The sequence below is a fragment of the Hyperoodon ampullatus genome (genome assembly GCF_949752795.1).
Source record: "Hyperoodon ampullatus genome assembly, chromosome: 16".
NCBI classification, from domain to species: domain Eukaryota; kingdom Metazoa; phylum Chordata; class Mammalia; order Artiodactyla; family Ziphiidae; genus Hyperoodon; species Hyperoodon ampullatus.
This window is the reverse complement of record NC_136929.1, coordinates 56,495,158-56,522,620: the sequence shown is the minus strand read 5'-3', so window position 1 is coordinate 56,522,620 and position 27,463 is coordinate 56,495,158. Positions and strand designations below refer to the sequence as shown.

The 27,463-nt window shown below is 38.9% G+C and overlaps 1 protein-coding gene across 3 annotated transcripts in view; it reads right to left on the bottom strand.

Moving 5' to 3' along the window:
- GTF2F2 (general transcription factor IIF subunit 2) overlaps nt 1-27,463 on the bottom strand; it is a gene marked incomplete at its 5' end in the record, with an annotated part of 154,595 nt that overhangs the window by 49,896 nt on the left and 77,236 nt on the right. For 2 of the 3 annotated variants that reach the window (XM_079722059.1, XM_079722060.1), the window contains one exon: nt 21,820-21,901. The exons of the other annotated variant lie outside the window; for it this stretch is intronic. In XM_079722059.1, the coding sequence (XP_079578185.1) occupies nt 21,820-21,901 (82 nt within the window). The remainder of the gene's footprint in view (nt 1-21,819; nt 21,902-27,463) is intronic. 3 annotated transcript variants of the gene reach the window in all.

Genomic DNA, 27,463 nt, shown 5'->3' with positions numbered 1-27,463 from the left:
CATTGCTAATTATTAGAGAAATGCAAATCAAAACTATAATGAGGTAACACTTCACACTAGCCAGAGTGTTCATCATTAAATAGTCTACAAATAATAAATGCTGGAGAGGGTGTGGAGAAAAGGGAACCCTCCTACACTGTTGGTGGGAATGTAAATTGGTGCAGCCACTATGGAAAACAGTAAGGAGGTTCCTCAAAAAACTAAAAATAGGGCTTCCCTGGTGGCGCAGTGGTTGGGAGTCTGCCTGCCGATGCAGGGGACACAGGTTCATGCCCCGGTCCGGGAAGATCCCACATGCCGTGGAGCGGCTGGGCCCGTGAGCCATGGTTGCTGAGCCTGCGCGTCCGGAGCCTGTGCTCCGCAATGGGAGAGGCCACAGCAGTGAGAGGCCCGCATACCACAAAAAAAAAAAAAAAAAAAAACTAAAAATAGAGTTACCATTATCATCCTACAATCCCACTCCTGGGCATATATTCGGAGAACACTCTAATTCAAACGATACGTGCACCCCTATGTTCACTGCAGCACTATTTACAATAGCCAAGACATGGAAGCAACCTAAGTGTCCATCAACAGATGAACGGATCAAGAAGATGTGGTATATATACACAATGGAATATTACTCGGCCATAAAAAAATAATGCCATTTGCAGCAACATGGATGGACCTAGAGATTATCATACGTAGTGAAGTAAGTCAGATAGAGAAAGACAAATATCAAATGATACTGCCTATATATGGAATCTAAAACTGTGATACAAATGAACTTATTTACAAAACAGAAGGAGACTCACAGACATGGAAAACAAACTTAATGGTTACCACAGGGTAAAGGGGGGTCAGGGGGAGGGATGAATTAGGAGGATGGGATTAACAATATAACACTACCATATATAAAAGAGGTAACAAGGACCTACTGTACAGCACAGAGAACTGTACTCAATGGTTTGTAATAACCTATAAGGGAAAAGAGTCTGAAAAGGAATATATATATATGTGAATCACTGTGCTGTACACCTGAAACTAAAATGATATTGTAAATCAACTAGACTTCAATTAAAAAACAACAACAACAACGAAGTCTCCCCTAGACATCCAGATCCTCTCCTTGGAGGCAACCACTGACACAATTTCTCACATATACTTCAAGATGCATTCACTGACACTTTATTTCTAAAGAAGCTGTTGGGTGGAAATGTTCTGCCTGTATGCTAGCGCTCTAATAACTGTTATCTTTGGGAGACAGCTTGTCATAGGCCACTGTTATTCTCATGGAAAAGATTAATTGTTGGTGGGGTATTCAAGAGAGAAGAAACACCATACTTAGATTTAATCATAGTTTCCAGTAATTTTATCTCAACGTAAAGGTAAAAAGTAGAAACATAAGCCAGTGATTTAAAAAATAGACTCCTGAGATAGTTTAGATTATAGATGAAATATTGATCAGGTTAAACGCAGAAATACATTGTTCTTGTCTACATACTATTTGAAGACTGTACCTCCTTGTTAATAATTCCTTATCAGCCAGGCACATATTTGTCAAAATGTGCTCTCAGGACCACTTACATCAGAATCATCAGGCTGCCTATTAACAATGCATATTTGTAGTCCCAACTCAAGACCTACTGAGACAAAAACTCTGGAGGCCAGGTCCTGGAATCAGCATTTTAAATAAAGTCCCCAGGTGATCTGTATACACAGGTAAAAGTCTGAGAGCAACTGGGTACTACATAAGCCCTATAAAAACAGAAACCCTGTTTTCCTTATTCATTTTAGGCATACTACCTAGGATAATGCCTGACAAAGTACGTATCCCATTATATATGTTGGCAGTTTATTGAATGTACACTGGGCCTAACTGCAGAGTATCCTGATATGCTGTCAACACTTAACGGATTTTGAAACTGCATACTTCATCCATGATAGAAATTTGAATTTGGAAATCAACAGCTTTTAGAGATCATTAAGTTGTATGACTCAGTTTCATGGCAAAGCACTTGGAAAGATGTCAGCGAATTTAATTAGCAATACTTTATTATATATCTGAATTCCAGATAGATGGTACAGTGTACCAAGGACCAAGTGATCCAAAGGAAGGGTTCCAAATTCTACATATTTTCTATTTTGTGATTTATTAAACACAGTGACATCTGTCCTAACTAGTACCAGAAAAGAAGCAAAAAAGAGCATCTCAGCAACCAAAACATACGTCACAAGGCCAAGTATGACAGCTCTGGGCACTTGACTCATAGGCGAGCCCATTAGACCTTCACTCATAGTCTATTCAGCCCTCTTTTACACACATTATTCATTCTAATAGAATTTTAAAACTGGTTCCCCAGCTCACAGGAAATTAAAAACACTAAATCAGAACAAAGAGAGGGGCTGCAACTGACAGTAACACAATCAACATTACAAAATGATAGCTGCTAAGAGGGGAGTGAAGAACTACATAAAATAATCAAAAGAACTCACAAAGTACAATACTCTGTGGCCATCTGTGAAAGGGTAAATAACCCACTCTTCTTGATGTATCTGGAGGCAGCTACCACATAATTCAATAATAGGCATTCATGAGAAAAAACAAGGTAAAGAGAAGGCTAAATTATGTTCCCAATAAACTTTGTGAGGTATGGATACAAGTATAACGTGTAATATATTTTAGAAAGATTTTCATTCATGAAGCTAATTTTAAAAATGTTAAAGTTACAAACTTTTAAAAACAGTTTAGTAACAGTTATTTGGAAACCTATTAGAAACAACTCATCTCTCTAAAGTTCCAGGAATAAAAAGGATACTAATGCACCAGACCAACAGAAGTAATTTTCAAAACAAAATGTCCTTGAAGGGCTTCCCTGGTGACACAGCGGTTAAGAATCCAACTGTCAAGGCAGGGGACACGGGTTCGAGCCCTGGTCCGGGAAAATTCCACATGCCACAGAGCAACTAAGCCCGTGCGCCACAACTACTGAGCCCACATGCCACAACTACTGAAGCCCATGCACCACAACAAAGAGTAGCCCCGTTCGCCCCAACTAGAGAAAGCCCGTGCGCAGCAACTGAGACCCAACGCAGCCAAAAATAAATTAAAAAAATAGTCCTTGAGGCGACTTCCCTGGTGGCGCAGTGGTTCAGAATCCACCTGCCAATGCAGGGAACACGGGTTCGAGCCCTGGTCCGGGAAGATCCCACATGCTGCGGAGCAACTAAGCCCATGCGCCACAACTACTGAGCCTGCGCTCTAGAGCCTGCAAGCCACAACTACTGAGCCCATGTGCCACAACTACTGAAGCTCGTGTGCCTAGAGCCCATGCTCCGCAACAAGAGAAGCCACCGCAATGAGAAGCCTGCGCACTGCTACGAAGAGTAGCCCCTGCTCACTGCAACTAGAGAAAGCCCACGCGCAGCAATGAAGACCCAACACAGCCAAAAGTAAATAAATAAAATAAATAAATTAAAAATATATATATAATGATTATGTCTTTTAAAAAATATAGTCCTTGAAAAAAATAATGTTATCTCTTGGTTGACATGGTCAGCAACAGTTATTCCTATTTTCCATATTTGAAGGACTGTATAGCACATATCCTGTCATTCAGTCACCACTTAGAATCCACGTGGGGGTTATTTCTGGAAAAGTCAGGGTTCTGTATTCTATGAATTATTTTCATCTTGAAGCATAATATTTTATGAAAAAGAAATATTTAAAATTTATATTACAAAAAATAGTGCTACTGAAATGCACTAAAGATAACACAAATAGAAGTATAAACTCCTAGTGAGCTGCAATAAAATGCCATATGGCATTCAATGTAATTATGTAAAAAGCATTGAAAATTCTGTGAACAATAGCATTTGGCCACCATCACACCCGCCCCCTCCAAAACTGGTGTGTGTACCAGACAGTACTGGTAAACAACAGATTTATAAATTAACTTTAAATATTTCACATTCATGTTAGCTTCATAAAGTGTATGTGTGTGTGTGTTTCTTCTATACAGCAGCATCGTTCTGGACTATGCAGTAAGGCTTTTTAAAAGCTAGAAGATAGAGTGTAGTTCATAAAGTAGATTTAGTATTTTTCTTTTGAAACTACACAGAATGTTGCATATAAAAGCACAAGCTTTCTAAAGTGAGCAACTCAAGGACAAGTAAAGTGTCTGGTACATAATAGATGCTCAATGTTTACTGAATAAATGATTTTACATAAACTTGTGAAGCTTGAGCTGTGAAACCTTTGGTATTATGATGTAAAATACTGATTCTGAAAGGGAAAACTCTACTCATTCTATATTATTAACTTCACTTTCAACAGGTAATAGCATCTTTAATTCCCTGTCCAAGCTATAGTACATATAGTATGTGTCATACCAAAGACACGCCATTTTAAAGAAAAAATGATTTCTTTGAGATTTTAAAATTAACTTCGGAATATCTGTAAATTAAATATAAATGAATTCAATTTTATGAGAATTCAACAAATAAAAAAGTATTAGAACTGAACAAAGGAATAAACCCTGTCGATCTTACGATAAATTTCCAAAATGTAAGAGGGTAAAAAGATTATGAAAAACATTCATTCATGCAACAAATAATTATTGAACATTATCCTGTGGGAGGCACTACGCTAGGTGACAGGGACACCGTCCATAAGTCATAGCTAATAATTAATAAAGATAGTGCCACACAGTACTAAGTGCTAAGAATACAATAAAACTGGGTAATGGTGTAGCAAGTATCGGGGAGGAGGCTATACTATTTCATAGGAGTGGTCAGGAAAGGCCTATCTCAGGAGGTAACATATGACCTGAGAACTGCATGATGGAAAGGAGGCTGACCCTTTAAGATTTGGTGAAAGACTCGTGCTTAGGCTGAAAGAGCCCTCAAATGGGACTGTTCTTGTTCTGAGGGACAAAAAAGTGGCCATTTTGGCTGCTCCCTAGGGAATGAGAGAGGAGTGTGGTAGAAGAAGAGGTTGAAGAAGCTTCAGGATCACATCACATACAGTCTGGAAGGCCAGAGCATGGAGGATTCCTGTATATTCTAAGCAGGCAAATGGTATGATCTGATCTACTCTGATGACTCTGGCTGCTATGTGAAGAATGGTCTATAGGGGGAAGCAGGGAGCCACTAGTTAGGAAGCGTCTGCTATAGCAGAGGGAAGGCCAGCTTTACTAGCAAGGGCCCCATGCAGTCACACTGCGCCTGCACTTAGAAGGGCCTTGCGCTTGATTCAATGCAATGCTGTCACCATTTTGAAATTCTTAATAATTTATGAACAAGGGGCTCTATATTTCCATTTGGCAACAGGCCCTGCAAATTAGGTAGTCAGTCCTAAATATAGCTGAAGAAGGCAGCTTAGAACAGTGTAGCGGCAGGGGTGATACACAGTAGCTCAGGGTGTGTAGTGTTGGTACAGCTGACAGACCCTGAAAATGGACTGAATGTGTCTTGTCAGGAAAAGAGGACTCAAGGATAACTCCCAGGTTTTTGATCCGACTGAGTGAGTGGAAATGGTGAAGAGTGGGGAAGAACTGCATTAGGGGTGGGAGGGTGGGTAAAAACCAAAAATTCAATTTCTGGCATGTGAAGTTAAGATGCCTGTGTGATATCCAAGTGGTGTTATCAAGGGGAATGTTGTACATGTATGAGTATGAAGGTCAGGAGAGAGGTCTGGGCTGGAGATACAAATTTTGGAGTTACTGTGTGTGTATGGTGAAAGGGGATGGGATCACTTAGCGAGATAATGTAGGGGGGGAAGAGATCAAGACAGAAGCAGGAGCTACAAAGACCATTAAGGCTAGAGGAAAACTAAAGAGGCCACAGTAACAAAGGGAGGAGAGCGTGCCAAGGACAGAGCTATGAAGGAGACCTGGGACCTCCCTCAGAGGGAATTATGCTCCATCAGCTGATTCACTGGCTCGCCTGCCTGTTCAGTCTAACACTGCATTTCCCTACAATCAGCCCTCTGTCTAATCTGCCAGGCTGATCTACTGTGTTTCCTAAAACACTCCTACTGATTTATCTCACATTATGCTGTGCTGTTCCACCCAGAATCCCTCCCTCCCCCTCTTCATCTAGTCAAACTCTATGACTCCTTTCTCTGACTTTACCAAGTCAATATTTTCTGAAACCTGATATTTACTGCTTGTGCCAACCTCTCTTTCATGCCCCTGAATAACTGTGGTAAACAAACACTGCCAACAAACATTAGACGTAGAGCATGAATCAGAAGTGAATTGCTTTAAGGCCTTGATTTTAATCATGTTGGGCTATAACCTGGCCATTCCAGCTGATATGAACCTCTTAGTTAGCAGCTAATTTGTTACAAAGATCTACAGGAAATTCTGCATCCGAGTAAGCCAGGAGGAAATCCATCCTGGTAGATCCTGAAATCTGTGTAATATAACATTCGTGATTCTTCATGTAAAAGGTGATGTGACCCAAATGGTTCAGTCCTTTCTAATAACAAAAATTATGCTTTCTTGAATATTTGTGCTTTGTAATACAAGTCACATCGTAAGTACAAAGAACACAGTTTTTGGAAAATAAACTAATTTTTTCTCAAAAAATATGATTATAAAAAATTATAATCATATAATACTCTAACTTATTATTTAGGACCCATATATGATCCATTTCCCAAAACGAATAAGCTCTGGTTGCTTTATGTTGCACTGCTTAGTATACATTAGATGCTCAATAAATACCTGTTGAGCGAATGAGTAATAAATGACACTGTGAAGCTATGAAGCATGGGGAAGTGACAGAAGTAGATAGATTAACTTGGCATGCAACAGCTTGAAAAGGCATGGCTCATTGTCATCAAAGTCCTAGGCAGCCTGTGAGACAAAACCTAAGTCTCATGCCTTCCTTTCTTCATTCGACAAATATTCACTGTGCACCTACTAGGTGCCAGGCACTCTTCCAGTCATTAGAGATACACCAGTGAATAAAGCAGACAAGAAGTCTTGCCCTCATGGAACTGCATTTTAGTGGGAATACCATTCATTGGCATATTTTGTTTTGTATAAGCTTACTACTAAGCCCACATCTTTCTCCCGTTTTTCCCACATGTCTACTATTTTTCAGTTTGAAAAGTTTCTGCCTGAACATTATGATTATTGTTAATTCCATATTTTCAGTTTTCCTCAAATACATAACACATTACAAAAAAAAGGGTTTTAGACATTCTGAGGCCTTCAAAGTCACATACAGATCAGTATACAGTATATGACAACTGTAATACTAGGGTATATTAAAGAGAACTAGATCTTCAAAATGGTACAACTACTAGTTCATCAAAAGTACTCAAGGGATTACAAAGTTCACATAAACTTCACAAAAGTAAAATAATAAACTTCATAGACATAAAATCACTTAATCCTCTACCTCTCTTCTACAGATATATGGAGCTTTGAAATTCAAGCAAGTTATGCTACCAAAGCTCATTTTTAAGTTGTAGAACCTGAAATTTGATTTAAAAAATCTAAACTGAAACAATGAAAGCCATTATTATTTTATATATAAATCCATAAATGTTATCCTATTATAAAATGAAATAGAACTATGGTACTAACAATATTAGTTTAAGTTGTGGGGCATCAGGGCAATGATCATCCAGTGCAAGAGAGGAGAGAAAGAGAACAAGCTCCCTTCCCTTTTCCTACGGATAAGCCAGGCAACGTTTTGAAACTACAAAAGCCAGAAGAGGCAGCCAGCCACCTAACACATTGGAATCAAACAGATCTCGGTTCAAATTCCAGCTTTGCCGTTTACAAACTGTGAGCTTGGGTAAATCACAACTTTTCTCTGACTCTATGATCATTTGTGAAAATGGAAAAAAGACTAAAAAAAAACAGTAACTAAAATAAACATCTAATTAATATAAATATGAAGCCATTTAAGAGTGTGTGACCCTAAAATCAGTTCCCCAAAACAGTCTTTTAAAATCTGTAAACAAACAAACAAAAATAAATAAAATAAAATCTGTAAACAATATCTTCTCTTTCTCTACTTATAAATTGAAAGATTCTTTTTAAAAAATCCAAGTTTTCTTTACAAATACGTCCCATGGCAATTGCATTAGAGTCTCAAGCAAAAGAGACAGTATATAAGATGTTTATGAGTCAGGTTTTCTTGTACTTTGATTGACTAACTACTAAGAATATTTAAAGCCTGATCATCCCAAAGTTTAAATTAGTTTGTCCTAGCAATAAGTTAAAGGCTTGATTATCATTATTCCTACTGATTCAACATACTAAATGGGACCCTTGTTCCCTAATAAAGGAACATGTGGTATATTTCCTTAGTTTTCAAGTGCTTCAGGGAATCACAGACCAAGAGATGAAAATCCAGTGCCTGCAAGGACCGGGCAAGCAACTTAAATTTTAAGCCAACTGGTAAGAAAATAGGACCTGAAGGCCTGCAGCAAACCAGAGAGTATAGCTCCTTCCCAGGTTTGTCTGTTTAGCGTGTACAATGATGCCACATTCACATCAGAGACAGCAAAGATTTGTGTAATTATTGTGACAATTTTCTGGCAGATGGTAGTAATGTCTTATGTAACAAAATATGTAAATTACTATGATTTTCTGACAGATACAAATAAAAACACTTGAGGAAGGATCACCTTTAAAAATGTGTACAAGGCATCATACAGACTAGTGGTGGTCTTGATCCTGCCTAAGGACATTTGGCCACTTCTGTGGGTCACATTCAGCAGTAAGTTTTAAATTCTCAGAACAGATCTCCAACAAACACAGCTAGGCCAGATCTACCCACTTGGGCCAGGAAGCACAGATGGTTATCCTGGTGATAAGTTCCCCTGACAAACGAAAAGGCATACTTAATCTGTGTTTAGGGCCAACCTATAAATGCTATAATTTCAATGACTTTTCTTCCTTTCTCGTGAAAAAAATGTGCCTACTCAAATACCTTGAACAGGTAACCTGATGGCTATTATTTCACATTTAGTAAGAAAAGGTTTAAAATCAAATACCCAGTTTGACTTAGGCCCATTCAATCTTAAAATATATTCAGAATTGATAGAATAAAAAAGATGAGAGGGCTTCCCTGGTGGCGCAGTGGTTGAGAGTCCGCCTGCCGATGCAGGGGACACGGGTTCGTGCCCCGGTCCGGGAAGATCCCACATGTCGCGGAGCGGCTGGGCCCGTGAGCCATGGCCGCTGAGCCTGCGCATCCAGAGCCTGTGCTCCGCAATGGGAGAGGCCACAACAGTGAGAGGCCCGCATACCGCAAAAAAAAAAAACAAAAAAAAAAAACAAAAACAAAAGATGAGAGCAGGATAAAAAGTAAATAGATGCGTAAAGACAGCATTACTAAGAGGAAAAGAAATGAAAAAAGGAGATGCTGGGATAATAAAGATAAACTTTCCATACTTCACAGTTTTGCCTAAGGTTTAGCCCTGCTGATTTTCAATTGTGAGTGAACAAAGAGAAACTGTGTACTGAGGTATTCTTATCCTGCAAAGCTGTGAGGCTTTGTAGAAACACCACCACATGCCATTACTGTTTCTCAGGACCTATAATTTGAATCTTAAATACAGCTAAATGCATTTTTAAAAGAGTATTAATCCTGGAGAGATTCATTAATTAAGGTACACTGTAAATTCTTAACTTTAAACTACTGATTTTTGGTCAATTACTCTACTAGCATTTATTGAACATAAAGCTGTTGGAACAAACAGTAGAGACAAACACTAATCACTATCTAGTAGAGATATAAACAAAAGTAATAAAAGTAGAATGAAAAGCAAAATGTGATTAGTGGTTTATTAGAAAAAGTATAAGCAGGAGCTTGGTGGAATGGTACTTATCTTGGGTGGAGAGAAACAGTTGTGCAGGTTGACATTTGAGCTGAATCTTAAAGGACGAACAGGAGTCTGGAAAGCAGGAAATCAAGGAAAGAGCACAGCAGACAGTGGGACATGAAAGCACATGGGGAAGACTGAAAATGACTGGTTTTGCTCTAGTGCACACTTGAGCTGGAATGGCAGCAGCATAAGAAGGGGTCAGAAGCCCCAGGAACACCAAGACAGCGGGCAGAAGAGGTGGGGAATTCCAAAGACAAGCTAGGTTTAGGGTGAGACAACGGTACCCAGATACTGAAAAAAATCCCTCTCCTCCTACAATCTTAAGGTAAAAATATCTGAGGACTTGAAAGAAGGATTATATAGAACCTTTGTTTGTTGTTTAATTATGCCAATGGTTTAATTTTTTAATATATCAATATATTCCTGATAACTTTTTATAATCATTTGGAAAATCCTTATTTCATCAGAATAGTAAATCTTTAGGAGCAGTCTACAGCTCAAGGGCTGTGGGGACAGCTGCTATGGCTCTTCAGAGGGAAAAGGGACATCTTTACTATCAATCTCCCTAAGAAGTCTTTCTTACACCAGGAATGCCCTGGCAACCCAGTGGTTAGGGCTCAGTGCTCTCACTGCCGAGGGCATGGGTTCGATCCCTGGTCAGGAAACTGAAATCCCACAAGCCGCACGGTGTGGGGGAAAAAAAAATCCATTATTGGGACTTACCTGGTGGCGCAGTGGTTAAGAAACCGCCTGCCAATGCAGGGAACACGGGTTCGAGCCCTGGTCTGGGAACATCCCACATGCCGCAGAGCAACTAAGCCCGTGCGCCACAGCTACTGAGCCTGCGCTCTAGAGCCCGTGCACCACAACTACTGAGCCTGTGCTCTAGAACCCGCAGGCCACAACTACTGGGCCCGCAGGCCACAACTACTGGGCCCGTGTGCCACAACTACTGAAGCCCGCGTGCCTAGAGCCTGTGCTCCGCGACAAGAGAAGCCGCCACAATGAGAAGCCTGCGCACCGCAACGAAGAGTAGCCCCCGCTCGCCCTAACTAGAGAAAGCCCGCGCACAGCAACAAAGACCCAATGCAGCCAAAAATAGAAGGCTTCCCTGCACCAAACAGCATTCCCCATGAAGAGCTGTCTTTTAAAAAATTCTTGATAAAACACATGACTACCTTTTCATGGTAGTTTTATCCCACTGGTATTTTTGCATGTTTACTGCAGTTATCTATTTATAATACATTTAAAAATTATTGTACTTCAATGAAGACATCCAGCTTCTTTCACATAATGCTGCAGTTTTAAATGGTAGTTAAAAAGGAGCAGTTCAAGGTGTAAGGATGTGAGAACAAGGGCACACTTACGGCAAAGAAGGTTAACTGCCTTCTTGGGTTAGCTCTTTAGGACTTCCTGTTCTCTGGCCTTTAAAAAAAACTTTGATGAAGAAGATTTACAGCCCCGCATTTTTTTTTTTTTTTTTTTTTTGCGGTACGTGGGCCTCTCACTGTTGTGGCCTCTCCCGCTGCGGAGCACAGGCTCCAGACGTGCAGGCTCAGCGGCCATGGCTCACGGGCCCAGCCACTCCGCGGCATGTGGGATCCTCCCAGACCGGGGCACGAACCCGTGTCCCCTGCATCGGCAGGTGGACCCTCAACCACTGCGCCACCAGGGAAGCCCCAGCCCCACATTTTAAAAATCACACATTTGGGTACCTCAGGAGAGTCATCAGCTAAAGTATCACTGCAGGAGGGGACGATAAGACTGTTTCCAAAGATAACTTGGGAAAATTTCAGGATCAGTAACCTTTACAATTTCCATAAAGATTCTGAACATCCAGTAGAAGATTTATAAGCTGAAAATCCATGGGTTTCTGATCTATATATGGTGGTGGGCACGTTAAGGAGTTCTTGAGGGCAAGAACAGGGCAGATGAAAAGACTGTGAAGAGAGGGTTAGCTCAGTTCCTTGGGTCTGAATCTCGATAATATCTAAGAACTTCTAAACCACTACCTTCAGGGTTTTTGTTTTGAAAAGAGGATTATTATCATGAACTCTATAAAAAAAATCTTCAGATTCTTTTTCTTAGCTCTAGTTCTCTTTCTGCTCTATTTCCAATTTAAACTTGATTAAACTAATTTATCTACTTCAGGGCAGGAATTCAAAAAGAATCCTTGTGTGCAAGTCTCTTTTATCAGGAGAACTAAGACAAACCGGGTTGGGCTGGGAATATCTCCAGAGGATTTTAGGACAGGAGTACTTACTCAGGCAACTGTCATAAACATAATGGGTAATATTTATTGAGTACCTACTCTGTGTCAGACACATCATGTATTATATAGTATTATTTAATCATTATCATAACACTGAGATAAATGCCACTGCCACATTTTACAGATGAGGAAACAAAGGCACCGAAAGGCCATGTACTTTGCCCAGGATCATAGAGCCAGTAAATGGGGAATCCAGTCTTTGAAACCAGGCAGTGAGACTCCAGAGCCCAACCTCTTCACCATCTTACCCTATTATTAAGGCATCTTCACAGAGTTGCTTTCTAATAAAAGTTCTGACCCTCTTTCAAGAGAGAAGATGGTCATTTCTCAAGAGAAGCAATGAAGGGTGCGAATGTCCCTGATGAGTGTTTCTTACCCCTAAGATGCTTTTCTGGTAAAAAGAGTTTTGCTGTTGATCTTATGATTATCTCCCTAGCACCCACCCTGTCCTTCCCCTACTGAGCAGCAGCCACATGTTTTGTTTGATGGGACTGACCCTCCCTCCTGTACATTTCCACAAGTGGGCCCTAAGCATTAGTGCACACTTCCCACCTTCATTAACACAGTTATTGGTTTCTGAAATAAATTCAGAACCCATGTTGGCCCACAGAAGGAAGTGAAGGGTTCTGTTTAATGGTTGGTTGAAGACAAGGTCACTTAACTCCTGGGGCCCCATATAAATAATGAGGCAGATAATCCTGGGAGCTGCAAGTAGCCACCTTGCTACCAGGAGAAAAGCCAGTCTGAAAACAGGCAAGCTGGAGAAAGACAAACCCAAGAAAATTCAAAACAGCTAGAACAGTAAGGACGTTGAGAAGAAAAGGTAAAGCCTAGGTAAAGCCACAGCTAAAGCCCACAACACCACTGGATTCAATTTACGTGAGTCAACAAATTTCTTTTATTTTTAAGCCAGTTTGCACTGGGTTTTCTGATACTTACAAATGAAAGCACCTAATTAATACAAGTATATTAACCATTAACCTCAACATTCACCAAAAACTCTGTTCAATAAAATCTGTTTCAAATAAGATCACCAGAAAGCTAAAATCCGATACTGTATTTCCCTGGTCATAAAATTATCTTTATTGAACCCTGAGTTACTTCTATAACCTCATCTTTTATTTAGGATTAACAGAAAACTGATTTTCTGTAAAACTAAGTTTAGTTTATTATTCATTTTGCTGTTTAATAAACTTTATCTACAAATTTACATTAAGATTATACAAATATACATTTAAACGTTAACATAGCACTGTCACATGCCCAGCTTTGGGTGGCTACTGGGACTCACACAACAGTTTATGTTCAGCTATAGCAGTTTCTATTCTAGATTTTCTGATATATGCTTCCTAATTGCCAGAACTTTCATTATTTGACTCTTTAAGTTCTCATTTTAAAGTTAGCATTTTAATATATCCAGGCTATTCACAATAAGGGTGATCTTACATCACAGTTTATGTGGGACAGTTTACACTGCTGTCTCAGTGTGGCTCTCAGGTTAGGCCTACTTTCATTCTTAAAAGTATCCTGTTTTAAACGATAAATTATATAATTACCCTATTTACAACTCATCTTGTACTTTTTTAAATATAAAGGGATATAGCTATAAGATAATCATCCTAATATATAAGAAATATCATTTATAAAATAATTATTCTTTATGTAATTTATATATGAAGAAAAATAAAAATTACAAGGACTAAATATATTCAAAAACTAGTTTAAATATGGTGAAAAGAAAATGCTTCAGTGCTGTTATTGCATTAAGCAAAAATTTTATTTGCAGAAACTTCTCTGGGCATGAATCACATCACCCACAAATTACGTAAAGATCTACTGAGTGAGAGGGTCCTTTCCACTTCCCTTACAATAAGACATTCTAAGACATCATTTACCATAATATGAAGCATCAGGAATCTAGGCAGGTACATCAAGGTAACTTCTCCCCAGGAGAGAATGTGAATCACAACTTGCTTCCTCTGTCTGGTGTCTTAGCATAGAAAAGAAAACTCTGCTTTTTCTTTTCTCCACCCCTCTACAGCCAATGTTCTGTTCCCAAAGGGAAAGGCTTTTCTTATTAGGTTTTTGAAGAAAACCCACAAACACTGAAAGAACTAAAAATAAAAACTTTTGAGACAAATATTTTTAGATGACTTAGTGACAAAAACATGCAGAAGTTAAAAAGCTATATATTTTCCTATTACTAGGATTTCCTACACGAAAACACGTTAGGATGATTGTCTTATATTTATGTCCCTTTACATTTAAAAAAGTACAATATGAATTATAAATAGGTTGATTACATAATTTATCATTTGACTATTAAGGAAAAACTAAAGATGCTTAATAAAGTTACACTTAATGAAACAATACAAATTAAATTTTAATTACATAATACATCAGATATAAGCTATTTTAAATATATTTACATTTAGCAATTCAAAATAAATTTCCTCCTAATAAAATATCATTCAGATCCATCCAAATTTATGTCAGATAAAGGGAAAGTACTAGAAGCATTGGAAAATTTTTTTTCCCATTTGATTTTTAGATTTTCTTGAGTGGCTAAATGGATTTTTGTAAAATTTTATATATGTGATGGGTTTGGACAAAAGAAAATTATAGCACAGGATTCATTTCTTTCTTGACTTAAATTTCACTGATTCAAAGGTTTACATATTTCTTGGGTTTACTGCAATACTAATTTCCATCTTCATTTAAATGAATTACAGACTCTTACAAACTAACAGAATCTTACTTACATTTGATTAATATGGGAGTTATAATTCTCATAACACTTGGCTAATTTATCAGCTAAATTTTAATAACAGAGAGCTGTAATAAGAATCTACTACTAAAGTTAAATTCCCACTAAAGCAACACATCGTTCTTAGAGAGTATTAGTTATAAATATAAAATACACTTTGTATATACCCATTTACATTACTAAGAGTACAGTTCAGCTGCTATTTGCTAAAATATAATACAGTAAAATCTCACTGATTTAAGGAAAAAACCTCACTCAATTAAGTCAAGGAAAGAAAGGTCTTCTTTGATACAAACGCTTTCTTTTCTAGTCCTCTGTAAATGGAAGACTATTCAATTCTTATTTTATACTTTGAAAAACTTTTTCGTTGTTGACGAAATGTTTCTATATTTGTTTTACAATCACTTTCTTCTCAAAGCAAGAGATGTGTGTGTATGTATGTGCACACACATGCACATGTAAATGAACTGAGAAATCAAGTCCAGGTTTCAAGTGTAGCTCTGAGTAAATAAAGAAAGAAAGAAAGAAAGAAAGAAGCTGAGTGCTGCTGATTTCCGTGTTTCCGTACCTAGTTTTGCCATTCATTTCTATTTCAATCAATTTCAACCCAACAGATACTTCTGGATATTTATATATTTGTAATGTGCTACGCCAAGTGCTGAGATACAAAAAGGAAAGGAGGAAGGAAAAATGGAAAAGAAAGGAAGAAAAGTAAAACTCACAGTTCCTGCTCTTATGAAGTTTATAATCTTGTAGAAGATGCAACTATGTACACCTAAGTAGTAGGAAACATAGACATTTATATATACCATAAAGAAGAACAGTATGTGGGAACATAGGAAAGGGGCAGGGGATGCAGATCCTGACTGAAGTGGGGAGTGGAAGATATGAGAAGGTTTCTGTGAGTAAGTGACACTTGGGTTGGTTTTAAAGGCCCTTGGGAGAAGGTAGCTAAGGCCTTCCAGATAAAGGATGCAACATATCACACAGCCATAAGATGTACAAATGCTTAGTACACCTGGGAAAACAACTTGTAGTGTGATATAACTATCGGACATCTATGTAAAGGAGAAGAGCTGAAAATGAAGCCAGGAAGTGAGACAAGAGCCAGATTATCAAAAAAACCCTGAATGCCATTAAAGAGTAGGCAGTCAGAAGAAGTCCCTGATGGAAGATCTAAATAGACATTTCTCCAAAGGGAACATACAGATGACCAAAAAGCACATGAAAAGATGCTCAACATCACTAATTATTAGAGAAATGCAAATCAAAACTACAATGAGGTATCACCTCACACTGGTCAGAATGACCATCATCAAAAAATCTACAACCAATAAACGCTAGGGAGGGTATGGAGAAAAGGGAACCCCCCTACACTGTTGGTGGGAATGTAAACTGGCACAGCCACTATGGAGAACAGTAATGGAGGTTCCTTAAAAAACTAAAAATAGAGCTACCATATGATCCAGCAATCCCACTCCTGGGCATATATCGGGAGAAAACCATAATCTGAAAAGATACATGTAAGCCAATGTTCATTGCAGCTCCATTTACAATAGCCAGGACATGGAAGCAACCTAAATGTCCACCAATGGATGAATGGATAAAGATGTGGTACATATATACAACACAATATTACTCAGCCATAAAAAAGAACAAAATAATGCCATTTACAGGGACATGGATGGACCCAGAGATTGTCATACTGAGTGAAGTAAGTCAGAGAAAGACAAATATCATATGATATCGCTTATATGTGGAATCTAAAAAAATGGTACAAATGAGCTTATTTACAAAACAGAAATAGAGTCACAGATGTAGAAAACAAACTTATGGTTACCAAAGGGGAAGAGGAAAGGGAGGGATAAATTGGGAGACTGGGATTGACATATACACACTACTATATATAAAATAGATAACTAACAAGGACCTACTGTATAGCACAGGGACCTCTACTCAGTACTCTGTAATGACCTATATGGGAAAACAATCTAAAAAAGAGTAGAGACATGTATATGTATAACTGATTCACTTTGCTGTATAGCAGAAACTAATACACCACTGTAAATCAACAAAAAAAATTAATTAAAAAAAAAAAGAAGAAGAAGGCCCTGAAAAACTTTGAGCCTATGTATGAAATATCTAGGTACAGGATATCTGAAATATTGAATTGCCAATTCTGTCCTCAAACACTTCCACTTTGATATCACCCACATCTGAAAATCTGTCTTTCCACTTTACATCAATAGTACCACAACATTTCTATTCCTCCCCCACTACACTGTCAATAAATATTTTTAAATAATCCGCTGTGTGTGTTTTCTTGACGTTCAAAGACTGAAAGCTCTCTAGAGCAAGAACAGTATCTAGTGATTTTTCTAAAATTGAATCTTACCTTAGTGATCACAACAGACACTGGAAAATGTTGAATAATGATAAACAAAACACATGAGATACAACTTATGACTTAGATTACTTTCCTATTTTGATAATTTACCCATTGGTACGCTTCTTGAAGTTTAAATACTTCCTGCTTTTTTAAGTTTTTACGTAAATTGTCAACCAGGATTTAAATTAAACTATAAGGACTTCTTTATCCCTCTGACCTCGTCAGTGCATTGCACAGGATGGTATGGAGCCAGTCTGAGACTCACAGCAGGACGTGTATCTAGGCCACAACACAAGAGCCACCACCATCAGTCTGGTCCTAGAGAAATCCCCTGTCCCACAACTATGGAAGTTTTAATTAATTAATTAATCTATCTATCTATTTATTTATTTATGGCTGCAATTGGGTCTTCGTTGCTGCACGCGGGCTTTCTCTAGTTGCGAGTAGCGTGGGCTACTCTTCGTTGCGGGGCACGGGTTTCCCACTGTGGTGGCTTCTCTTGTTGAGGAGCACGGGCTCTAGGTGCACGGGCTTCAGTAGCTGTAGCTTCAGTAGCTGTAGCTTCTGAAGTAGTTGGGCATGCAGGCTTCAGTAGTTGTAGCTCACGAGCTCTAGAGCGCAGGCTCAGTAATTGTGGCGCTTGGGCTTAGCGGCTCTGCAGCATGTGGGATCTTCCCAGACCAGGGCTCGAACCCAGGTACCCTGCATTGGCAGGTGGATTCTTAACCACTGCGCCACCAGGGAAGCCCAACCATGGAAGTTTGAGATGAGTTTATCAAGTCCCACAAACTCTACCTCCAAATATCCTCAAAATGTCATCTCCGTTCTGCCTAGAACCACCTTGTTTAGTCATTCTGACATTTTGTACCTGGGCTATTACATCAGCCTCTAATTTATCTCCCTGGTTTCAATCTCTGAACTATGGCCAGAATGACTGTTCTAACACACAAATCCCTTCCCTTTCCATCAGCTTAAAATCCTCCAGTGCCTCCCTAATAGTAAGAGCACACGAAGTCCAAATTTCTTACCACAGCATATAAGACCTTTTAACAAGTAATTTAACAAGCATATGAGACTAACATTTCAACTTTTCTCCTGCCATTCATTCACTCAACAAATATTTCCTGGGACTTCCCTGGTGGCGCAGTGGTTAAGAATCCGCCTGCTAATGCAGGGTACCTGGGTTTGAGCCCTGGTCCGGGAAGATCCCACATGCTGCGGAGCAACTAAGCCCGTGAGCCACAACTACTGAGCCCACATGTCACAACTACTGAAGCCTGCACGCCTACAGCCTGTGCTCCATGACAAGAGAAGCCACTGCAATGAGTAGCCCCCGCTCACTGCCACTAGAGAAAGCCTGCATGCAGCACTGAAGACCCAACACAGCCATTAATTAATTAATTAATTAAAAACAAAACCAAAAAGAAAAAAGCAAACAAAAAAACACAGATATTTCCTGACTACCTGCTACATGTCATGAACTACTGTAGACACTTGGGGGTATGCGTGTGTGTATCAGTGAACAAAGTAGGTGCACATACAGACAGAACAAAACAAAAAACAAACTATGGGAGCTTAAACTGCACTAGGGCAAAGCTGGTAATAAATATAGTAAATAAATTACATTAGGTGATATGTGCTATTGAAAAAAATACAAGCATAGAAGGAAATAAGGTGGTCAGGGTATGCCTTATTGAAAAAGTAGAATGTGAGAAGAGACTTGAAAGAGGCGAGGAGGTGAGCCATGCAGCTATCTGGAGAAAGTGTGTTCCAGGTAGGAAAGAACATCCAGTGCAAAGACCCTCATATGGAAGTGTGCCTGTGCTCGTGGACTGTTACGAGATCAGTGTGGATGGAGCAGAGTGAGTCAGGGGGAGGGAAGCAGGAGGTTCGAATGGGGAGAAGGCGAAGAGAATGGTAGGGAGATCATGTAGGTTCCTGTATACAATTATTAAGGACTTGGATTTTATTCTGAGTAATACAGGAAGCACTGAAAGTGACCTGTGAGCAGAGGAACAGCACAACTTGACAGGTTTTAAAAGAACTGCTCTGGCTACTGTGCTGACAATAGACTCCAGTGGGGCAAGGGTGGAAGCAGGAACTCTGCTAGGAGGCTACCGCCGTGATCCAGGTGAGAAACAACCGCAGATCATGTGGGTGGTGAGAAATGGTCAGACTGCAGATGTATAATATTTTGAAGGTACAGTCAGGAAGATTTTTCTGACACACTGGATGTGGGGTGTGAGAGAGGAGTCAAGAATGCAACCAAGGTTTATGGGTTGAGAAAAATGGGAGGACAGAGTTGGCATGAGCTCAGATGAGAACGAATGCTGGTGGAGCAGGTTTGAGGGGCAAGACTGGGAGTTCAGTTTTTGACATATTTGAAATGTCTACTGGACATCCAACCAGGCTTTTGGATATTTAAGTTCAGAGTTCAAAAAAGGGCTGGAGCTTCTGCTTGTTCTGCCCCAAACAAACCCTGCATTCCAGGCTTGCAGAACTACATACAGGACCCTGATGTCTTCCCCGGGTCTCTGTACCTACATGTCTCTCTGTGTAGAAAGTGTTCTTACTCATGTCTTTTTCCACTTGGTCAAAAAAAATCTCAGCCTTCAAGACTTATGTCATATAGCATCTATTTTATGAAACTCACATAATTATCATCTCCTGAATCACCCTGTTTCCTCAAGCCACTGAAGTAACTGAAATATATAATGGCTGGTCTTTTAGTATACTCCAAAAGGCTAAACAATTTTAATGTCTTTTTTGGTAAGGAAAAGGCAGCCATTTCATAAACACAGCAGGTGACTTGCCTGATCTCAACATCAGAAAATTTTAGAAACTTTTAAAGAAAATTAAGACCACAGAAAAATATCTTAGCAAGCAGCTGAGTAATCAGATTTTGCATTTTCCAATTTCAGTAGTTATTTGAAGAAAAATTCTCAAAAAGACTTGTATTATATAATAAACTTTATAGGCCCAAAACAAAAGAGAAACAGCTGCCTGTGTTCCAAAGTTATTTACTGTTATAAAAATTTTTCATTTTGGGCTTCCCTGGTGGTGCAGTAGCTGGGAGTCCACCTGCCGATGCAGGGGACGCGGGTTCTTGCCCTGGTCCGGGAGGATCCACATGCCGCGGAGTGGCTGGGCCCGTGAGCCATGGCCGCTGAGCCTGTGCGTACGGAGCCTGTACTCCGCAACGGGAGAGGCCACAGCAGTGAGGGGCCCGCGTATCGCAAAAAAAAAAAAAAAAAAAAGTTTTCATTTTGATTGTCATCCTTTTATTTGCCCTGGGGAGGCACTGAAATTAGAGGAATTATTGGACAAAGCCAGTCTCTCTGTTTCATTCCCAGGAGACAGACTTCCAATCTAATGGAGAAAAGGGGAAAAATTTTTAAAATATGAAACGGAGAGCTGATCCAGCTCAGCCAGTTTGGATATCCATAGGGGCTGCTGCTGTCACTTGAAAGTGTCCTCCCAACTACCAGTTCTGAGCAGCTACAATCTTCTAAAATATAAGTTCCATGAGGGTAGAGATTTTTATTTGTTTTGTTCACTACTATTTCACATAGTAAGTGCTGGGTAAATGAAAAAATGTGTAATTCTAAACTACATGGGGTTGAAATACATTCAATATAAACTATAAAGCAAGTACAATAAATACATTTCTCCTGGGTTTAAAAATTGTTGACTCTTTGAAAGTCACAAGGTTTGAAGTATCAAGAATTCACGATCATAATCTTTAAATATTAATTACAAAATGTTAACCACGTACTAAAGTGGGGAGGAGGAACCCCAAAGCAAAATCTCTAACAAAGTAATAAGTTTCTAAAAAGCTCTTTGTAGATTAAGAGAAAAGGATGGTATTCTAGCAACTAACTATACTTGCTTTTTAATGTATAGTATTTTAGATACATATTCATCATGGGAAAATTATAGCCCTTGAAAATAAAATAGTACAAAGATCTTATTACATGTCTTTGGAGAATCAAGATTTATAAGGACAACTAGAAAAAGACATTTAAAAATTTTGAGTCCAGGTTATATTAACACAGTAGCTTAATATACCCCAAATTAACAGCCCAGGTTCTGAAAGTTCTTTTGCCAAAGAAACTCTTACTTGAGTTTTTAAAAAATTGAGGTATAACTGACATACAACATTATATTAGTTTCAGGTGTACAAGAAAACAATTCAATAGCTGTATACATTGGGAAATGATCACCACAATAAGTCTAGTTAACTTCCACCAGCGTAGGTAGTTAAAAATTTTTTTTTGTCTTGGGATGAGAACTTTCAGGATGTATTCTCTCAGCAACTTTCAAATGTGCAATAAAGTATTATTAACTGCAGTAACCATGTTGCACATGACATCCTCATGACATTTACTTTATAACTGGAAGTTTGTTCTTACTTGGTTTTAAAACCAAACAACCTTTGAAGAAAACACTTTCAACAATAACCATAGTTTTCATGCAGTCTATAGACAATCTAATATATGTATTTCAATCCCAAAAAAGAAATAGCAGGTATTATTTTAAAGTTAAAAAACACCAACCTCTTTAATCTCATGTAGTTTTCACTGGCAGCAGGTCGGCATTCAGCTCTTTGTACCACTATTCCTTCCAGTGAAAGCTTATCTTGAATGGAAAGACAAAAATTAACAAATGTATTGAGAAATAACATTGATCATGTTCAAGACTGTATTTTGACATACTAACCAAGGTAACAATGATTACAATCAAATATAGTTAATAATAAAAATCAAGGAAAGAAAAGGAATATTTTTAAGTTTACAGTAATATCATTGGTCAGAATAGAGAAAAACTTTATTCTTGGCTAGTAAAAAACTGGGCTCCTGTCAGGTTTATTTATTGGGCTGCTGCAGCCCCTTGCCAATAACAGCTTTTATACACTTAACTCTTCCTAAAGAGAGTGGCTTAAAAGGGCATAAAAATCAAGTAAAAATTTGAAGGGTGTGGCAGCTATATCATCTTTGGCAGAGAAGTAAGTTCTGAAAACACAGCTAGCCTAAAGCACTAAATCAAAAATTCATACACACACATATATGCATGCACGGGCACACACACATATATGTGCAAAAAAGAAAATTCTAGAATACACAGTGACTGGAACAGCTAGCTTAGAAAACACTGTGAAACTAGGCAGGTCCTTGGTTGGGTTATACTGTGTACCAGTTCTGCCTGCCAGTTGCTCTGACTTCTATTTTCCAGCAAAATGATTAATATGGATGTGTCTAAACTAGAGCTTTAACTGCTATGAATATCTGTCCAAACAGAGGGGCAATTTTTCTCACCATTAGTAAGAATTCTTATGGTGACCCTGACACAAAATTCAAGAGAAAACAAAAGTTAGCACCTACTGCATACCTACTAGGCACCAAGTCACTTTAAGACCTCATCTTATTTGTTAATGCATGTATGACTGACCCACGATGGTACCTGCTTTACTGCAGTCTGGATATATACGACTATGGTTAGGAATAGTTATGGTTCAGTCGTATTTCCAGGAGAGATCACCCAGGTTTCTGGAAGAGATTCAGGAACTCCTCTGGCTCATCAGCAATGCATTTATGATCCAACTTTGCAGGGTGAATGACCTCATGCATTCCACAAACATTAACTAAATGCCTACAATGTGAAGGGAACCATCTAGGCACTGCAGAATCGAAGATGACTGAAATACAGTACTGTCTTCAAGAAGCATACAGTTCACTGGAGGAACAGATAAGTTGACCAAAACATAGAATGTAGATAGAACCATGCCCACATGATTTATGTTAGAAAATTTTTCTTATGGTGACCATTCTCGATTTTGCCTCCAAAATCTAGAAACTCCTTATTATAGCCCCTAAGTACTAATACACACAGTAACTCAATAGTTCAATGTAACATATGCAACAAACCTCAAGTAGAGGCTGACAGATGACTGAAAAGAGCAATGATGAGAAGCACGTCTACCTTACACCAAAATATGCCAGGAAGGAAATAATAAGAAGGCCGCAATTATTTTATATTAAATTTAAGTTTAAATATCTAAAAGTAGTTTCCTCTTATTAATGAATTTAATAAGATTAAAATTTGAATTTTCTTAAAGCAAAAACAAATATTATATTTGAGCGTGCCTCTCCACTGAAGCTGACAGTTGTATCTAGAAAAACTCTTGCCATACCAATAACAAGATTTGGGAAAGATTCCAATCTATAGTGTCTTAAATGCATGAGAAAAGTTCACTTTTTTTTTTTTTTTTTTGCGGTACACGGGCCTCTCACTGCTGTGGCCTCTCCCGCTGCGGAGCACAGGCTCCGGATGCGCAGGCTCAGTGGCCATGGCTCACGGGCCCAGCCGCTCCGCGGCATGTGGGATCTTCCTGGACCAGAGCACGAACCTGTGTCCCCTGCGTCGGCAGGTGGACTCTCAACCACTGCGCCACCAGGGAAGCCCTAAAAGTTCACTTTTTAAACATAAATTAATCCCTTTTAAAAAACAAAATAGATCTGGAATACTGTCTCTGAAAATAATTTAGTTACATATCCAGGTGTTTACTAATGCTGAATACTAAAAAGCTACCTTTCAATACCACCTGTGAATGTTCCCCACTTATTTATCTGTACCTACTCCTGGTGGACAGGATGAGTTTAATTTCTAGTTAAAGGTTTCTGCTGTCATCGTTCCACACATAATACCTGAAAGGGTAAAAGCATCCAAAGCACCTGCCCATTTCAACTTGGCCACCACTCATCACTCTTCTTCAATCAAGGTCACTCACACAAAGCAGTAAAATTCACTTCCCCAAACCATGATTTTCTGCCCATCATATCCCCTTTTCAAATCTAAAATAGCCTTCAAATGCTTCTCAAATAAAAGGAAAAGTCTTCATCAGCAGCAATGAAAACTTCTACCAATTGGCTGCTCTTAAATAACCCCACATCTCTGTTAACTCTTTGATGTTCCCACTCTCTTCCTAAATAAGTTTTTTAAAAACCAATTTACTTATAATACAGCCCCCTAAGCAAGATTTAAAGGTGTCACACACTTTTTAAAGCCTCACAGGAACATGTTTTCATATTCTTTCCACTAAACCATGCTTCTCTTCTTCTCCAAAACACTGCTTAAGATTTCAGGGGAAAGCTATTAAATTATCGCATTTTAAGGCATTTGAAAGCACCCACTTGCACACCACTGCTGTTAATTACAGATCATATTCATTAATACAGGAATCGTGACTTAAAACTACTTCGTTGGCCCAGTTTGAAAGACTGTAAATACTTGAAAAATAATCTTTTTATTGCTCATATATTTATGAAATATTTACTAAGTGCCTTTATGTAAAAGATAATGCAAAAACACATCAGGAATAACAAAGATAAATGAAACTTGGCTCCTGCCCTCAAGCAGTACAGGCTAGAGCAGCCATTCACAAACGTGTGGCGTATATGCCTGAAAAGTAGTGAGGAACCCCAAAGAACCTTTTACGTGGGTTTACTACTGATATTGATTACACTAGAAACTAAAACTGAAAAATGTTTAGAAAATCAGAGTGAAAAAGGCAAAAAGGCTTGGTATTATTATAAAAATAGTTTTGATTTCACAGGCCCCTTGAAAGGGTCTCCAGGACCCCTCTACCCAGTGGTTTCCAGATCACATTTTGGGAGCCTGTGGTCTAGTAGGATGATGAGATAGATATATAAATCACTTTAACACACTAGAAGCACTTTTGGTAGACCTCCACTTAGCCCACTTCTAGATGACCAAGGCTCTCAGTTCCCCTCTTAACTACGGTGACAGATGCCCACAGCTCACTATACACTAGTGGGTAGTAGGTTAATCTCTACTACGCCCACACACTTCTGTTCAAACTATGCGGAACTTGTTTATGCTAGTTTTACTGTTAGTAATTATGCAATTTGATTATACATTACATAATCTCATTAATTAAGAGTATGGGGAAGGGAGATGCTTCTACAAAAACTAGGTTTAATGCTTTGTAAGATGGGATATAAAGATAAGTTGCTAAACATCTGTCAAATTAGGTACTGGAGAGACAACTAGAGGTTAGAAGAGAAACATAAAAGTCTAGAAGGATTCTGCATTCATATTGTTTCACAGTGTCTACGTTTTTGCTCCTTTTTAAAGAAACCAGAACTGAAAATCTAAACTAAATTATGGGTTTGCTTTTCACAGGAAAGAGAAATCAGATGCTCAATCAGCACCCTATACTGAAAGCAAAGGCCTGTGCTACATGTACACTGGTGACTAAATGTACATTTGTGGGTCTTAAAATGTTTAAGGCAGTAGGAATATATACTATTATCATTTTTATGATTCCCTATCTTTTAATTTAACTACTGGGAGGACTACTGGTCCTTCCATAAAGGCTGTGGGATCCACTGTACTATGCAGAATTTGCCATGGTTTATGAGGGTTATAATCTAATGACAGAGACACAGAGTACTGGGATTAAAACACATAGACACAGAGAATATGTCTAGCTGGGGATTAAGAAGAGCTTTGATAGAGAAAGCAATGTTTGTGCTGGACCTGGAAAAATGGGTAGGATTTAGAGTGGGAGGTGAAGCAGAAGGGCACCGAAGGTGGTGTGAACAGCATGAGCAATGGCTTTTGTCTCTTCTCTGTTTCTCTGTCTGTCTCTCTCAGAATTTTAAACTAAGGGACCCATACCAGAGTCACTCCACCTCAGAAATCTCTAGAAGGACATGGTCACAACAGCACTCTGAAGAGAAGCCACATAGGCTCATCCTACTGAAAGCCCAGCCATGGCTTGGTTCCTATCTTTCCCTAGGCTTGGCCGTTCATTCAACTCTTCTTTAGATTCTGGGAACTATTCCAGGATCTTTTTCTAAATTTTCTCACCTCCCCCGCTTTTGGGGCTAGACTGGTTTGCTTATTGGTTTCTGCTACTTGTAACCCAAAGAATCTTCATGACTATGAACATACACCTTTGGTGATGGTATTTTATTGATCTATATCCTGCCACCTAGTTTCAGAAAACAATTGAGAGAAAGTTTTAAAGGGTAAGTTACACAAAGTGCATCCTATAACAAGAATGGAAGTGTTCTAGTTCTGATTCTGTCTCTAAACAGCGGTGTTACTTTGGAGAAGTTACTTTACATCTCTGGGCCTCAGCATCTATACGTATAATAAAGTCACCGGGATCTCTGAGATCTCCTCCAATTCTCTCTCACTAAAATAAACAAAACAAAACTGGCCTTCCCCTCCAACTGAGGATGTTTTATTATATCATTAGTATTTATTTTGTCTGCCCTAATACTTTCTAAAAGACCTAGATATAATTAAATTTTCTTTGAGTAGAAATTAGAGAAAAACTGTTTCTTGGAATGACAATGAGAAAATGTTGAGAAGCTGTCGAAGACTTGAAAATATACAAACTTCTGTTCTAAGCCGGACCTTCCAACATACTCTATGTTGAGGAACCCAAGAGAAACAACTGACTGGCATTTTTTACAAGTTAAGGGCCTGGCTAGTTTGAAAGTTAAAGTGGAAGTAAGCAGGAAGGGTGTCTATGAGCACTGACATGTCAGTAATGAGAAGTAATGTGTTAAGAAGATGGTGGGCATCAGGAAGTTACAGGCGTTCATTTCCACAAGACCACTCAATCCAGTTCAATGTGGAGGCCTTTAAGAGCACTTCCAACTCAAGTTAAAACACAGAGAAGGTTAGAACCAAGATTTTGGACTGATCCTTGAGATTTGAAGCTACCTTCCTGATTCTTCCTTACATCACACCTGTGTCTACCCTCGCTGGAAAAGGACTAAAGAAATAATATTTCAACAGAGCAAGAGCATTTAAAAGATAAACCATTTTTAGGGCTTCCCTGGTGGCGCAGTGGTTGAGAGTCCGCCTGCCAATGCAGGGGACACAGGTTCGAGCCCTGGTCCAGGAAGATCCCACATGCCTCAGAGCGGCTGGGCCCGTGAGCCATGGCCGCTGAGCCTGCGCGTCCGGAGCGTGTGCTCCGCAATGGGAGAGGCCACAACAGTAAGAGGCCCGCGTATCACACACAAAAAAAGATAAGCCATTTTTAATATTCCTACCAGTCTCCACTGTTCTCATTTAAAATCTTTTCCTAGCAGTTTCTGCCTGTGGTTCACAAGGCAAGGCCTATTAATACATGCTACATGGCATCTTAACAAACCAGTT